This window comes from Crocodylus siamensis, chromosome 10 (genome assembly GCF_052110815.1).
Source record: "Crocodylus siamensis isolate JL-2025a chromosome 10, ASM5211081v1, whole genome shotgun sequence".
Classification (NCBI taxonomy): domain Eukaryota; kingdom Metazoa; phylum Chordata; order Crocodylia; family Crocodylidae; genus Crocodylus; species Crocodylus siamensis.
The window spans coordinates 15,533,066-15,550,001 of record NC_143404.1 but is presented as its reverse complement, the minus strand read 5'-3'; the positions used below and the strand labels follow the sequence as shown (position 1 = coordinate 15,550,001).

General features: G+C 42.5%; 1 protein-coding gene across 3 annotated transcripts in view; it reads left to right on the top strand.

Annotated features, from left to right (window-relative positions):
* Positions 1-15,592, top strand: part of PPP2R2B (protein phosphatase 2 regulatory subunit Bbeta) — a 264,323-nt gene extending 248,731 nt beyond the window's left edge. For all 3 annotated transcript variants that reach the window (XM_090064739.1, XM_090064740.1, XM_090064741.1), the window contains 3 exons: positions 9,493-9,662; positions 11,477-11,568; positions 13,419-15,592. In XM_090064739.1, coding sequence (XP_089920865.1) covers positions 9,493-9,662; positions 11,477-11,568; positions 13,419-13,698 — 542 coding nt within the window. In that variant the 3' untranslated portion in view covers positions 13,699-15,592. The remainder of the gene's footprint in view (positions 1-9,492; positions 9,663-11,476; positions 11,569-13,418) is intronic.
* Positions 15,593-16,936: the final 1,344 nt, after the last annotated feature.

Genomic DNA, 16,936 nt, shown 5'->3' with positions numbered 1-16,936 from the left:
CTCTCAGCTGAGATTCATAATACAATTAAGCAGCAAACAAAATACATTTTTGTGACATTTTCAGTGTCAGAAACCTGTATTTGGTATTTCCCTTTGTTCAGCTACTGATATGTCCTTTTAGTCTGCAGTGAACATACAAACCAACAGCAAAAACAAGTTCAATTTGACCTCTCCCTTGACATTTCATATTGATTTTCCTCTATCCTTCAGAAGCATCGGCCTTCAGTCAATTGCAGTTCAGCCGATGTGTGATTTGGAATGGAGACAGTTCATCAAAGTTCAAAATGAAAAGTAACATTGGCTTTTGAAGATGAATTCTCTAAAGGAGATATTTAATAACCGCCAGTGTTTAATCAAAGTGCAGAAGATATCACTGCACATCTAAATCATGTCCATTAACCTTGCATATATGTTTGTGGCATGGCAGCTTGCTGCCTGGAATCAGCTTTTACATAGGTGCTTCTGTTATTAAAATGTACTTGGCCTTTGTATTTGATGCTCTGTTCAAGCCTTAAGCTTCACTATTTGCATGTCACTTCCAGCAGCACTGCGATGGATACACTAGATTATAAAGAAGAGCATAATACTTTTCATTTATATAAAACCTACTATCCAGTGGTTTCAAAAGGCACTAAGGGTGCATCTACACATGCATTAATGTGCTTTAGTTAATGAACGTTAAATCTAGTACCTGCATTGTGAGGTTCTAGGGAAACACGCATCAGCCTGTCTGAATGCACATTAAGTAAAGAGCATGGAACATTTTTACATGTGGTCCGAGACATGGTGCTGGATGCTTTAATTAGTGAGCCATGCTAATTAAAAGTGCCCACATGTCATGTGTATCAGCATTCCTGCACTGAACAGATGGCAGCAGGGTGATTTGAATTAAAGCTCATTGAACATGTTTTATTTCAAAGCATCCTGCCATTTTTTCAGCGCAGGGGCACACAAGGACCCTGACGCATGTGACGCTGAAAGCTGCTGCAGCACATTAATTTCTGTGCTCCGACTCCAGTGTGTTGGAGTCAGCTCCCCGCACGTCTGTAAGAGCCCATGGTTTTAAAGTGACAATGCACATTAGCTTATTTCAACGCACAATCATTAAAAAGCATGTTTTAGTGATGCTTTAAAGCACAATAAAATAAGCTAATACACGTTAATCTGCACATGCAGACATGCCCAAAAACATTAATTAAGCCTTGGAATACCAGTGTGATAGATACATTAAGATATAGAGATCAAGTGACTTAGTCAGGGGTATACAAGTTGGTGGTAGAAACAGAATCCAGGGGCTCCCCTGGTTTACTCACTAAAAGTCACAGTTCCTTTCATGAGAAACAGTAGTGGAACATGTCCTACTTGTTCAGTTCTAGACCGGTTGGAAAGATGCAATGAGTAACTGATCTTGTGACTTCACAGACCAGCCCAGGAGATTCTGTATAGAATATAGGTAATGTTTTACTAGAGTCCAAGGAAATCTAGGTCAAAGAAAAAGCTGAATGTGGCCTTTCATCAAGAATCCATGACTTTCCCAGTATTTGAAGATATTTTTCACACCAGGCCTCCATAATGATTTGGAAGTTCAGAGCTGGAAACGATGGACGCCTATACATGAGTCGCAGCAGACTCGATTAATCGGTAATTATTGCACTTCAGCAGCCTCCAGCATCCTGTGTATCAGCACCCCCACACTTAAAAATGACAGGGGGGCATGTTATTTAAAGCTTGTTTGACAAGCTTTAGATAAAGTGCTCCTGCTGCCATTTTTAAGCATGGGGATGCTGATATACGAGATGCTTCAGGTTCTTAAATGAGAGCAGCTCTCTGAGCCACTCTAATTAAAGCACCCCCCACTCCAAAAGCATGTGTATAAATGCCTGATCTTTGCAAATAACTCCCATCCCTGTGAACTAAGTTGAAAATCTGACCACTGATGAATTTTGTGGAAGTTTTAGATGTGGATTTCTATCCTGATCTAGACAGTGCATCTCAGTCTGCCTCATATGTATATATAAAAGTGCCACACTATTCCATTAGCTGGCATGTGTTTGCAAGCATTCTGGTCACCTCTGAGGTATTTTGCTTTGCCCTCCTAACCATACATAACTGAGTTAGGGATAGAAGCAGGAATGTATTTTGCATTAAAAACAGAGATGCTCCGCCTTGAAGTAGATTTGCTTTGCAAGAATACATGGGCTAGGTACAGATATTACACCTATAATGCTTTAAGTGTACCGAAAGCTCTCTAAAGTCATAACTGCACAGACATTCATGGCTCTAGAGCACTATAAAAATGGTAGATCCTGCTCTAAGTTAACCCTTGATGGAAGAGGTATTAAACTACAGCGCTTTCTGGTAGAGCACTTTATTGACTGTCTGTGCCAAATCCCATCCAGGGTTAACTTAGAGTACAATCACCACCATCCCGGGCAGTGTTGCACAGGGCCATTCTCTAGCCTCGGGCAGAGCTCGTTTGCTGTGCCGGAGCCTGGGCCAGAAGACAGCCCAGTGATACCCACACCCCATCAGCTGTCACGGACCTGAGTTAATGACAGCATCTGATCCCAGCCCCACTTCCTCTCCCTGGCCAGCTGTGAGCTACAGCCAGTTGGCGAGGGGAAGCCGAGGAAAACAGGGTCTCTCTCCCTGCAGCAGCCCCAGGCCTGTGGCATGCTGTAGCCTGGATGGCGGAGCTAGGGGGACGTAGAGCCCAGACTCCTTTCCCCTGCAGCTCCCCTGGCCAGGCAATGGCACATCGCAGGGCCGGGGCTACTGTTGGAACAAGGAGCCTAGACCCCTTTTCCTCCACAGCACCTCCCAGGCTGGCCAAGAGGGCTACCCGGCTGGTGGGGAATGGGTCCAGGGTCTCTTTTACCGCAGCAGCCCTGACACTGTGATGTACCACTGCCTGGCTGGGGGACTGTGGGGGAAGGGGTCCACCCCCCCCCACCCCCCCCCACCCCCCCACCTCCAACCACTAATACAGCAAAGCTACCAGCTAAGAAAAAAAATATTACACCATCATACCTGATGTCTTATTTCTTTTCATTATTAATTACACCTGCTTTCTAAAATAGTCACTGCCTCCTGGTGTCATGTGGGTTTTCAGAAAGAAGGTGGAGCTTTAATTTCTGAGCTAATCTGTACCAATTAGAATTTGAGACTATTCTGTCTGCTTACCCTATATCCTGGCTGAGCAGGCATAGGCTGGGCAAAGGATCTGCCAAACAGCATCAGGGAGGAGTTTCTTTCTAGGTAGTGGACGGTAACTGAACTTCTGCTGTTGCAAGCAAAAAAAGCAGCTTTGTTCCATGAATCTTTCCCCCATTTCACAGAGTTATCAAAGTGAAACATGGTTAATGTGAAAGAGTTAGCAAACCTCATTGCCTTTAAATATGAATGAATGTAAGTGTGCAGTACAGAAATCAGCATGACATGTATAGGGAGGAGTTATATAGTGTAATGGCTTTATTTCTCTTGGTTGAGTGTCACTGAGTAGAGATATGATTTGCAAACTGATGGACTGTACTTAAGTAAGTTTCTTGTACAGCAAGGATCAGAGAAGGCTACAGGATCAAGAGTCACATTTCTCTAAATATGTGAGAGAAGGGAATAGGGGCAATGAGCACTGTACATTTCCGCACATTGCTTTGGTATATTCATAGTTGTGGTGCCCCTGAACTCCCTTTACAGCTCCTGGAGGAGGAGGGGAAGGGTGTGGGAACACAAACCTTTTACCCCACCACAATAACAAGCAGAGCTGGCTGGGAACACATTCATAACAAGGGACAAGACTGCATACTATGTAAAAAGCTGCCACCAGAGTACAGTACAGTGGCCAAATGCTTACCCTTATACTTTTCAGTGACCCTGCTTTACAGATAAATTTGGTTCACATGATCACGGCTAACTCTACATTGCACCAGTAACAACATGAGTGAATTTTGCCCTTGAAGCGTATTGCCAAAGCTACCTCTTTAATTCTTACACCACCCTAACTGAAACAGGAAAAGTAAGTGGTGTTTATCCCCTCTTACAGATGGAGGAAATGAGATAGAAATGTTAAGTGACTTACCCAAAAGGGAAGACTACCATCAGAGTTCTTGTTCCAACAGTTGGAGCACACCTGGATTTGTCCCAAATGTTTATTTTCAGGCTTGAGAGCAAACTGCCAAGTTTTTTAATGCAGAATGACTCTCCTTATGTTGTGTTAACTTTGTCTGTTGTCTTTATAATTAAGGTTGTGCTTGGAAAAAACTGTCTGAAGAACAGACTGAGTTTTGGCTGTGGTTGTGAAAGAAGGGAAGGAGCAGAGGGATAACTTATTTGTCTATGGCTAGGATTTTTGTGCGTGATATCTTGTTGGACTCTTATATAGTTGGGAGGGATAGACAGTCTTTCAGGTACAAAGCTTGTCCATGAACAGAGTCTACTCCACTGTGGCACCTGGTTTTCCCTGGGGTCCTGTTTATTTCCTAGCTGTACAGATTAGTTGATTGAGATCTAAAGAGGTTAAAGGATTTGCCTGAGATAGCACAGTGAGTGTCTGGCTCATGTTAGAAGGTAGGCCTTCCAGCTTAATAGCCATTTGCACTAAGTTCTGGTAGGGCACATGGCCCATCCTACCTTGCCTGACCTTCCTCTCTCATGCACTGTAAATTGGGAGTAACTGTACTCAAGTTACTAGGATTGCAATGGTGTGTCCCAGTGTAGGTGCTACTGAAATCTGAATAATAACTGTGTACACCATAGGTGCGCGCATACAAGCACAACCCTGTCAACAGTGACACCTTGCATGCTCCCCTGGTGTTATCTGTGTCCATTCCCCAGGGTATAATTTGCTCTAGAAGAGACTGTTTCTAATGTAGTTTAAATATAGACCTGTGAGAAAACACAGCTGTCAAATACACCAGTGCACTGCTGGTTACTTGCAGACAGTCTCAGTAATTCCCTTTTGAAACCTCAGTGGGCAATAACTGCATTATATACTTACTCAACCAAGTAAGATTCAGGTAGGTAACTTGAAGCAACAAGTTAAATTGATTATTGCCCACGTTTTCCTGTGTGAATTCAAATTCAAAGGTCTTAAATATCCCTCTCCATCTGGTAATTAAGCAACATAGTATTGAATCACATTTATTACGGTGTGTTCTTGGGTATGTCAAGTCATGATGCAGATTGCAAATGATGCCACAACACACAGGAGGGCTGATGCGTTCAGTGATGTTGTATTCACACACACGTTATGCCATGCGTGACAAAGCCAGATCAGGTTTGTTTACCTTACTTTTTCCTCGGCTGGGCCTTGCTTGCTTTATTATAGAATTAACCAGTTTTATAAGAGAAAAGCTCAAGGCATAGGCCTGTGAGCTGCTAACATTACCAGAGAGGCTTTATCCCTGTCATTTTTCTTTGATTGCCATAGGGATGGAGAGTGCTTCCCTGTTGCACAATTACAGTATTGACAATTGGTGTGAGCCTCTTCAAAAACTAATCATCTCTTTTCCTCAACCCTCCATGTAATATATAATAATGTCCCACTCCACAGAATAATAGGCTTTGGTAAGACCTCAAGCTCAAAATTAACAATTGTGCAGAATTAGCAAGGAAAAGGAAACAAACCTTTTGTGCCCCCCTGGGCTCATTTCAGAACACAGGATCTACCTTGGCATTTCCTATCATTCTACCTCCTTCAGAGTTTAAATCACTTTTATTAAAACTTTTTATCTAGTTATTGATTTGTTCCTAGTGGGGCTTCTTACGCAGCCACAGAGGTAACCTGTGCCTAAATATACTCCTCCCTCCTGGAACAGGCCTGAATGATTGACCATTAGTAGATGCCCTAAGGGACCTTGTTGTCATGACACCATGGAGACAGAAATTATGAAACTAAGTTGAATGGTGAGGCCTCATGTGGTCTTTGGAAACAGTGCAATTCACAGTTTTCTGCATTTCCAATTTTCTGGTCTGCATTGCTAATTATTAAACACAGAAGAGTAGGGAAAAAGCTCTCTGTTGCTGTTAATCTCACTGATGACTACACATCAACCCAAGCATTGGTTTTGTAGCTGCCTAGAGAAAGGGTCTTACTGGGAGATGTGCTGCTAAAGCTGCAGTGTTTGGATCCAGTTTGGATCCAGTTTTCATTCAGGCCTAAGTTCTTCTCCTATTTATGACAAAAGTGATTCTCAAGCCTAAGTGAAAAGTGGCATGGCCAGGCATTGCAGAAACTGGTTTCTGTAAAAGTATTTAGCCCATGCGAAAATCAACATCCTGTGTGCACTTGGAGCAAGAAATTCCAAAATTAGGCCCACCTCCATATCATACCCTTTCTAGGATGGGACATGCACCTTATCCCCACATGCCCTTTTCCTACTCTTCAACATGGATGTTACTTTGTGGCAGAAGGCAATGAATATATCTGTGAAAATAAAGTAGTGTTCCTCTAATCTGTTTATGAAGTACAGAACAAATAGAGGCTCAGTTTTCCTATCCTGTTCTGAATAGTGTTTTCTCCCTTGTTGCTACTAAGCCTTTTCCCACTACTTGCTGATGGCTGTTATACATAGGACTACACCTCTAACTTCATACATGACACCCACAATTGCTCAAGTTGGCATAATATTGATTTGTATAAAAAAGACAAGTGACAAGTTTAAAAAAACCAGAAAAAATAAACTTTATAATAAATCATTCTAGTAATTATTTTTAAAGTTTGGTAAAAAGCAATGGTGTAGTTATTGACATTCAGCTAATATATTTGACTCCAAAGTCTATGAAGTATACTGTTCCTAGTCAAATGTCAGAAACCTGCCTTGTTTACCACTACTGTCTCATTCTTGCTAGTGTATCTTATTAATGCCATTAATTCTTATTTTTCTCCACATACTCTGGGGCTTTTTCTGTTTCTATGTAATATTTGACATTTCCCAGTCCTACAGTATCAGCAATAATTCTTCTTGCTCTTGTACTGGAGACTTAACATTGCCAGCCTTGACACAAGCTCGAACACATGCATACTTGATGGAAAAAATCCTCCCCCGAAGTCAGCCCACCTGCTGTGAGCAAACCCATAATTACTACACTGAAGACAAGTCGTGGAATTTAGATGCTGTCCCCAGACCAGCAGAATCTTTATTTTCTGTTGTTGTTTTTATTTTAAAAAACCTGCAGGTCAGCAGAATTCCTGCTGGCGATTAAAAGAACTAGAGTTAGATCCTGCTGTGAGTGATGCCATTTCTGATTTGTAGAGAGATCGTTTATCTTGGTACTTCAGGCACTTCCTTCCCCCCCACCTGTATCATACTCCAGAATTCAAGAGCTTGCACTCCAGTGCTCAGATAGGGGATAATAGAACTGAATAAATGTTTGTGCTCAATATGGTGTTCCATAAATCAGGCTCTGGCACTGTTTTTTTCTACTTTGTGGAAGAATCAGGCTGGCTACCAACTTCAGACATTTATTTTTTTAGATCGGGGTCAGCAGTGTTTTCCAGTGGGGGGGGGGAGGTGGAGTTGGGGGAGGATTGCCAGAATGACGCAGCTCAGTTGGAAACAGGCAGGCATTAGGACTCAGCCACCTCTGGGCATTTCTGCCTGCCACTCTGCTCAGCTGCAGCATGAAGAAGCAAAAGCCATGCTTCTGCCAAAGGCAGCTGTGCTGTCCAGCTGTGGCAGGGCACAGATAGAGCTCCCCCCCCACTGGACCTCCAGGTAGCTGACTGCGGCTTGACACAGGGAGAGCCCCTGTGGGCTGGATGCAAAGGCTCCATGGGCCACAGGTTGCTGACTTCCTGCCCTAGATGCAAGTCAGGTCAGGATGGAAGAGCAGATGCAGTGGAAGGGGCTTTTGTGAAGAGAATGTCAATCCAGGACTGACACAACTATACACAGGAGTGTATACATCCACTAGACAAAGGTAGCAGAGGCCTCAGCAGAACAAACCTTCCCATGGCACTTCTGCTAATAAGCCTCAATTTAGAGGGTTTTTTTAGAAATGAAAGGGTCAGGAGGATGTCTCAGGCTTGAGTCATTAGTTTCTCTGACTCTGCAGACAAATATCCATATGCAATCATGAAAACTAAAAGTAGCTTTAAAGAAAAGGTAAACACACATGCTGAGCTGATGGCATTCAGGAAATTCATTTATTTGTCAATTTAATTGACAGATAAATTGTAGTGTTTCATTGGTCTCCATCAGCTGTTCAAACTGTGATTTATTCACAGTAGCAAGATTAAACCGTGTGTTGTAGTAGCTACAAAATATTTACATTGACTTCCAGTAACTCACCGCTTATTTTCAGAGAACAGGAATGGGATGTACAGCAGGAATGGGATGCATCTTTTGGGGTACTATTAGATGGTTGATCTATTGGTCTCCTGCATTTGCTAAGAGTGAGCCAGCTTTAATAGGATTGGATAATATCCTTTAAATGCAGGCCTTTGTTTTCCATCAAATCCTGTCCTAGTATAACTGGGTCGATTCACAGTGACTTAATTGGAGTCATAACTGCTTATGCCTAATCTGACTTTAGTCCTGCCATTCTAGTGTTCTTCACCTTTGGACTGATTCCTGCTGTGCACTGACAGCCTGTTTTGTAATTCTAGCTCGTAATTTAGGAAATTCATATTTTATAGATTGTGATTTTTATGACACTTTGAACAGAGCTGTAAGGCTAGAGAAATGAAAATAAGATTGTTGTATGTAATTTTAAATTGCCAGAAGAAATGAAAGCACAATAGTTTTGCTGCCTGTTACATTTTAGTGTTAGACTTCACTGTTTAGTATGTGTCTTTTGGGGACATCCAAATGCTGATACCAGTGTTTCCTTATTCATTATAGGAATAATAATGAATAAGGAATTAAACTGGAGGAGGAATTAAACTGAAAAAATGAAAAAACAAAATAGCTCCCCCCACCCACTGCAAAACCCCACCACATCTCCTCTGATAGGGTTTTACCTTCACATAAAGACTTCAGTGTCAAAGACACCTTCCAGGCTTGGCCTCAAATGTAGAAGGGCACCTAGCAAATATTATAAACAAAACTGAGTACAGCTCAAGTTGCACTCCCATTCCTCCCTCTCTCTTTTTTTAAAATGCTGAGCCCTCAGTTATAAATATCAGTTAGAAAAAATGTGCTGTAAGAGCTGGTTATTCCATATATTCTCACTTTCTTGCATCTTTCTCTGAGACTTCTGGTACTGGCAGAGGCAGGACACGGGATGAGAGAAACCTGGGTTCAGATTCACAATGGCAGTCCCTTGTTCTAGACTTTCAAATAATCATTATCTTCCAAGACTCCTGTAACTTTAAAAATATACCAAATCGTCATATAGGAATGCTCTTATATAAAGTATATGATCAAGTATTCTCCTGGTTTTTGCTCCCCTGTGCAATTGCTATATGACCAGCCTTTCCTCTTCAGAAGATACTGATTTGACCTACTGTTTGCTTTATGCTGATGATTTTTTTTCCCTTCTGTTCTGCAGTTTTTGAAGAGCCTGAAGACCCAAGTAACAGGTCATTTTTTTCTGAAATCATCTCTTCAATTTCTGATGTTAAATTCAGTCACAGCGGGAGGTATATCATGACCCGGGATTATCTCACGGTCAAAGTATGGGACCTGAACATGGAGAACAGACCCATTGAGACGTACCAGGTACTACTTTCTCAGAGGTGATTGTATACCAGACCAGGGATGCTCAACCTCTGGCCTGCAGAGCCTTGGAATATGGGTCATGGGACTCCCCGTAAGTCAGGAAATTTGGTGGCAGGCGAGCAGTGGCAATTAATACCACCCCTCCCTTCTGCCAAAATCCCAAACTCAGCATGACAGGTCAGAGCCAGGCCACAACTGTCCCCCCATATGGCCAGATCAGGGCAGAGCTAAATCCTCTTTCCCCATATGGCTGGATTAGAACCAGGCTGCCCCGCTGCCTGTCCTTCTCACCACAGGGCCAAGCCATCTCTGCTCCTCCTACGTGGCTGTTTTGGGGCCGGGCCATGCCTCCTTCCTCCCGCAAGTCAGACCGTGACCCCCGCAACCACGCAAGTCTGGATCAGAGCTGGGCCATGCCCCCTCTTCCCTGCTGAGCCAGGCCAAGTCCCTTTTCCTCACATGGCTGGATAGGGGCTGGGCTGCCCCACGCAGCCCTCATCTGTGCAGCCGAATTAGGCCCCACTGCATGCACCCCAGGTACTGGATTAGGTCCACTAGCAGGATCCAGCCTGCGGAGAAACCAGGCATTACCCATCTGGCTCCACACACAAAAAGATGGAGCATCACTGTACTAGACATATGTGGGAACAAAGGGGGAAACACTCAGACTGCCCCTTTTGATGGGATGTGCTTGAGTTATCACAAGGAAGAAGTTAGGGTTAAAGAGCATAAAACTTAGGAGTACAAAATAAAAACAGTGTCTAAGAATTTGCGCCTACTCTCTCTAAAGTTTTGCCTACAATTTTAAATTGGAGTACGATTGCTACATAAGCTTTATAATGACATAAAACATTGCTTTTATCTCAGTTGTAATTTTGGATGAATTGGTGAATGTGCAGGTTTACATTTGGGGTGTGTTTTGCATAAGGGCAACGCAGGTTTTGTTAGCAGAGTTCTGATAACTGCCCTTATCCCAGACCTACTCTACCCTGTGCCAGTCTAGTGCCAAGCTCTTTGAGAGAAATCCATCTTTATACACTATTTGGGGCCCTGCACTGCCAAATCATCAGTATTTGGTGCTCAAGCTATATTTGAAATGGCACTCATTTTTTATTCACTGGAACTGGAAAATGATTGAAAACGTGTGAATGAGTGCATTTAAAAGTTCTGCCCAACTCCATTTCAGAGAACACAGCAAGTCAGTCACTATATGCATCAGTGCCTTTGGTTGTGGATGGATTAATAAGTTACACATCAGGAACTCTAGTCACATTTTTAACTCACTGGACCATGTAGCTGAAATGCAAAACTAATAAGCAGAGATCCTGGTTTTCTCTGTTTAAAAATAGCAAATTTTCAAATTAAATTCTCCCCACCCACAGCCCAGCACCCCCCCAGCCCTGCTGGTGCCCCTCACTCACAACCCACAGTCTCCTGCCCCCTCTGCCCTGCTGGAGGGGGCCCCCAGCTGCCAGGGTCAGGGCCAGGGCCCACAGCTCACAAAACTGCAAGACACCCCCTGCCTCCTTCCGTTCCCCCCAGCCCCAAGCAGCCCCTTGAAGGCTGGATCTCTGCCAGCTTGCGAGAGGAAACCTGCCATTTCTCACATTTTTCTCTTTTAAATGCATATTTTTGCATTTTTTTCCATGGCGAATGGAAAACCCAGATCCCTGCTAATAAGTAGCAATTTGGTATTAAAGGCACTGTGCTAGGAAACAGGCGCCTCTTTTTGTTCCATTTTAGACTTAAGGCATTCACTAAACCTCCAGAAAGCATGGTATTGTTCCTCATCCTGCCCTTTTTTTTGCTGTCAGGTTCACGATTACCTCCGAAGCAAGCTGTGCTCTCTCTATGAGAATGACTGCATCTTTGATAAATTTGAATGTGTCTGGAATGGGTCTGACAGGTAAGAAATATCATTCTAGATTATAAGGGGGGCTTTGCTCATGGATTCCCAAACTACAGATTGTATTGTTCATTCTGCACTTAAGAAGTGCTGTAAGTTTAGAGATGACATTCTGTATTCTTTACAAAACAGAGCATTTGAATTCCTTCTTTATGTGCGAAATGGATCCCATCCTTAACCCTGGACCCTTGGTCATAATACTATTGGCTCTTCCCTTTCTTCTGCCGTGTAGTCCTTTCTCTGACATCTTGCTTGTTGGCATAGTGGTTTGGTGTAGAGCTTTAGAGGGTTTCCTTCATTTTTTTATTTATATATTATATAGTGTAAAACAAAGACTGGCCAAAACCAGAACCTTATATCCAACCATACCCAAATTTTAGGTGTTCAGGTTGGGTAATTTTGGATTAAAATCCTTGCATTTAAATATGCCAGTAAGCTTTTGGTTCTGCATCAAATCCACACATAGAAAAGAACTATTTTTTCTGGTTCTGGTTTGGATATGCCAATATGTCAGGAGACCTAAGGACAGAAGTTACACATAAACTGGTATAAGTAATCAGAAACCAGTTCAGTGTCTGTAACCAGAAATCTGTAACACAAGAGAAGTTCAGTGCATATAAAACACTTTCAAAACGGATTAAGCCAGTTTAAGATAAACCTAGATCAATATAGTATCAGACTTAACTTATTTAAGTTAAATCAGTTAATTGAACTTCTGTCCCAGATCCCCTCCAGGTTCAGGTTACCTCACAGTCCCCCAGCATCCCAGGATGCTTTGCAACTCCCCTGCAATGCCCCTCCACCTCACCTTCACAGGCTGTGAGGGCTAGCTTTGGTCCAAGCTGTCTGCTCTACCTAAACAGGGAGGCATGCTCTAGCACTCTCCAACTTTGGGCCTGAGCCACTGCAGCCATGTGGCTGCATTTCCAGAATCAAAAGTTAATGTCTGTTCACTTGTTTATTGGTTCAATCTATGCAGCTTAGCCTGACCTGTGAAGATTGAATTGATTCAGCCTTGGGCCTTTTCTGTACTTAGCCCAGGTGTTCTGTGAAATTTGGGCTCAACGTGATAACTTATTTTGGTCCAAAACTGCAAAAAGTAGTATTATGCTAGGCAGAAGAAATCATTCAAGATGAGTTGATCTCAGAGGTTTTACACAATTGTGTATCTAAATCTTGTAAGAATTCAACATCATCAAAATATTAAGACTCAATAGGGGCTAGGTTTAAATCCAAATCCCTTATCTAATCTAGATCATGGAAGTTTCTCTGTAACTCATCAGTAGTTGGAAATAAAAGAGGCCAGTATTCAGGTTAGTTGAATCACTTGTCCCATATTATATAGTCCATATTTCACTCATTCTTATGGGGGGGGGAGGAAATAACTTTCATAGAAATTTCCCTAAGAAAGAAGTAAGGAAATAAACTTGAGGAGATGCATCCCAGCCTTACCAACAAATCCAAATATTTTTTATTCAATATGGTAGAAAAGGAATGGAGTTCTCCAGAACTTCCTGATCCTGAAATTGTGAGGTTTGAAAAGAGTAGCACTTATCATCTAGTTCTCACCTCATTTGAAAGCAGCAAATAGCAACATGGAAAAAACAAACACATTAAGCCAAATCATCCCAGGAGAGGCCTGCAACCTGAGAGCAAATCTCTAGCAAACCACTATAGCAATCTCTAGTGAACAATTCAATGATGTTGACTCCCCCTCGGCTCTTCCTTCTGTGGAAGGATCATGAATCTGATCTGTTGTTTCAAGGGTCCAGAAGGGAGAGCTTGCAAAGACACTCCTGCTGCTGTGTCCTGTATGTTCAGTTCATCCCTTCTTTCTGCTTACTTTGCAGCGTCATAATGACTGGCTCCTACAACAATTTCTTCAGAATGTTTGATCGCAACACGAAGCGTGATGTCACCCTAGAGGCTTCAAGGGAAAACAGCAAGCCTCGGGCCATCCTCAAGCCCCGCAAAGTGTGTGTAGGGGGCAAACGAAGAAAAGATGAAATTAGTGTGGACAGTCTGGACTTTAGTAAAAAGATCTTGCATACAGCTTGGCACCCTTCAGAAAATATCATAGCAGTGGCAGCAACAAATAACCTGTATATATTTCAGGACAAGGTTAACTAGGAGGAAAAGTTATTCTTTAGGAATCTCATGTACTGAATACTAGTAAACACAAGATTTCAAATATTTCTTTTTCTTTTTTTTCCTCCCCGTCCTTCCTGTTCATTTGTTTAATTATTCCTCTGCATATAACAACTGCGTAGAGGTGAACAAACAAATTCCAATGTCCCCAGCCTCCTCAAAACTTAAAGAGTAACAGGTTGGCAAATCCAGTAGATATCACATTTTCGTTTTACTTTTTGGAGAACTGAATTCGACCAAATGACATGGTCCTTTTGATAGCAGGCTTGGATTTCTGATGCTTTTATTATACTGAGTAATCTTTGGTGGTTCCTAGTATTGTTTTGGTTGTAGGCGTCTGCTGATTTAAAATGAAGATAAACACTATATTATGGGATTTTTAAAAAGTCAGCTAAGGTCAGAAAAAAGGGTATGATCGTGTGTGCGTTTGTGTGTGTGTGTGCGCGCGTGCAGATGCATGTGTACACATGCACATTGTTTAAGTAATCCCATTTTTTTAATATCATTTTGGAGATAATTCACTTGTTTTGTGCAAAATTAGAATGTTGTTCCCCTGCCAATGGCTTTTTAAATACATATAGTTTTTGAACTGACAGCAAAACCAAACAAAAGTAGAAAAGATCAGATTTGCAGTGAATGAGTTTATAGGAGGGGGGGAATAAACTAAGAACTGTATATTCTAATCAAGGCTGCTACCTTCCTTCTTCACAACCCACAGAAAGTCTTAAGGATTTGGCTCTGTAGATACTGTGGTGCCTTTTTTGGTATATGAAATACCTTTATAAATAATGCTTCCAAAATGCATTTATTGCAAACCAAAATGAATCTGGGCTTTTCTTCTACATAACTTGTATTTCACTTTAGTCATTTTGAATTGTTCTGTTTTCATGTCTTGCATGTCATAACTGTTTCTTTTCCTTTTTTTAAATTATTTATTTATTCATTCAATTTATTTTTTTTAAAGATAAAATATAAGTTGCTAATTTATGACATTCTAAGGAAAACCACCATATATAGCTGCTAGCACCTGACTGCTTCACATAGAGGTTGTCCATGGTTCTACAGTATAATAATAATAATAAAAATAATAACTCTTCCTCTTTGCATGCCAAGGCTGCCCCTTTCTATTGCAAGGATTATTCAGGTCCCTTCTTTATTTGAGGAATGATCCAATTAAAACAGAAGTTTTTATTCAGTCTGTGTACTGCTGCTGCAACAGAAGTAAAAACCAAACCACTATCATGTTAAAAATGGATACCTAACGTGCTGTTCATTCTTTCTGCTTGTGAACAGTCAGCAATAGAGCCAGCAGCTTTCATTGTTGCAGGAAAAAGTTATACAAATTTTTAAAGGCAAAATGCACTCTTTCAAGCCTCTTGTGTAAGGTGTGATTTGGATTTTCAGCATTTTCTGCTATGTCTTACCAAGTTTGATACCTTACAAGTGAAACTAACTGCCGCTTTCTCAAGGGGCACTAAATCCCACAAGGAAATTATACAAAATGCATAGCTAACTGGGGACCTTCAGTAAATTTCTCTGGGGCAAGAGGAAGCCACAGTTCAAGTACTTGGAACCAAGCTTCTAATTGTTATTTAACTATTTAATACCCTGTCCACTCTTCATGAGACTGCTCAGGGCAGGACCGGATAAGGGTTTGCCTTGTTCAAAGGAATGATTACGAGAAAAAAAAAGTATGCTGGCTTATACATTTATTACAAGTAATGGCTTTCAGGAGTAACTTTTTTTTTTTTTAAATGAAATGGTTTAAAAAAATTAGCAAGAGTAAATGAGTAATTTTTTTTTAAAATGTTCCTTTTTTGTTCCTGTAAAGAAAGCCTGCACTCTGGCATCAGAAGTAAAAGTTGTCCCAAATGTGTTTTATGTGTGGATTCACTGATTGTTCTGCTTTCTAAATGCTATGCAATATATTAAGCCTTTGCCACCAGAATTATAGAAAGGAAAGTCAACTGTGTGCCAGGCTGCTCATGCTGTTGGAAGCCCTGCCATACCTAGCAGCAAGACCAAATATATCCTGACATCTTGGTGAATCTTTGGGCAACAGAGTGCATCTGACCCTGGAATTGGAAATAGTTTCCACCTTTAGCTCACTGGTTGGAATCTGCCCAACAGTAGGAACTTGATACAGGCAGTTGCATAAGGGTGGGATCTACTGCCTGGGGGGAATCTGCAACAGCTTTGAGCATGGTATGATGATCCTGATGGTGCAGATCTCTGGTTGTATCCACTGCTGAGATTGGCACCCATGTTGGGGGGTAGTATGAACTGCTTATGCTACATGAAATGTTTAACTCCACGAGTGCAGACAGTTCACAGCAGAAAGGCAGGGGAAAAGAAGGACAGGGAAGTAAAGTGATTTGGAAGTTTGCCTAGTCCCTAGAATGAATAAGAGCCAGCACCACCCACACACTGTGGTTAGCAGTGTCAGAGGCACCACAGACCAAATGAAGGGACCAAGAGGAATCCTGCAAGTCAAAAATGATGCTTGTCAGCTGTATAGAAAAATTCACTCAATTAATGCCTGTACCACAGCCGTTCCAAAAAACAAGACAAAGGGCAATCTTGGTGGTCAGTCAGGTTCATTTCCAGAGCTTTAAAACTTGTGAGCATCTTTTTATTAAGAATGTGTTGGTAATTTGAGCAACGTACTGGCTGGGAATAACAGCCCCAGGCAGCGGTGAAGAGCAGCTCCTGAAGGTAAGTCTAGAGGGGGGAGGATAGGGGCACAGGCAGTGTAGGAAAGGGGGGGCAGGTTGAGGTGGTGGCCATGGTGAGGAAGGGAGAGTGGGGCAGGGTTGGCAGCTGGGGCTGGTGGGGAGCTGCCCAGCCAGAGCACTGCCCAGAGCCAGATTGGGAATACGCTGCCACAAGGCCTGCAGCTGATGCCATGGAGCAGGCAGGCTGGTCCTGTAGCCCTGGCAGCTGGGGGTCTGCTCTAGCAGGGTTAGGGGCATAGGCAACTGGTAGGGGGTGCACATGCCCCCTGATGGGGCCAGTGTCCCCTCTGACAGCTGACACTGATGCTGCTGGTAGGGCTGGTGCCCCCCCTGGACAGGGTCAGTGCCTTCTGCAGGTGCCCCTCCAGATTCAGGAGGTACCACTCACTCATGGCTGGGGAAGGGGAAAGAGGGTTGTGAGTCAGGAGTGAGGGATACCAGTAGGGCTGAAAGCGTGGGGGGGCTGCGTATCGGCTGTGAGGGGC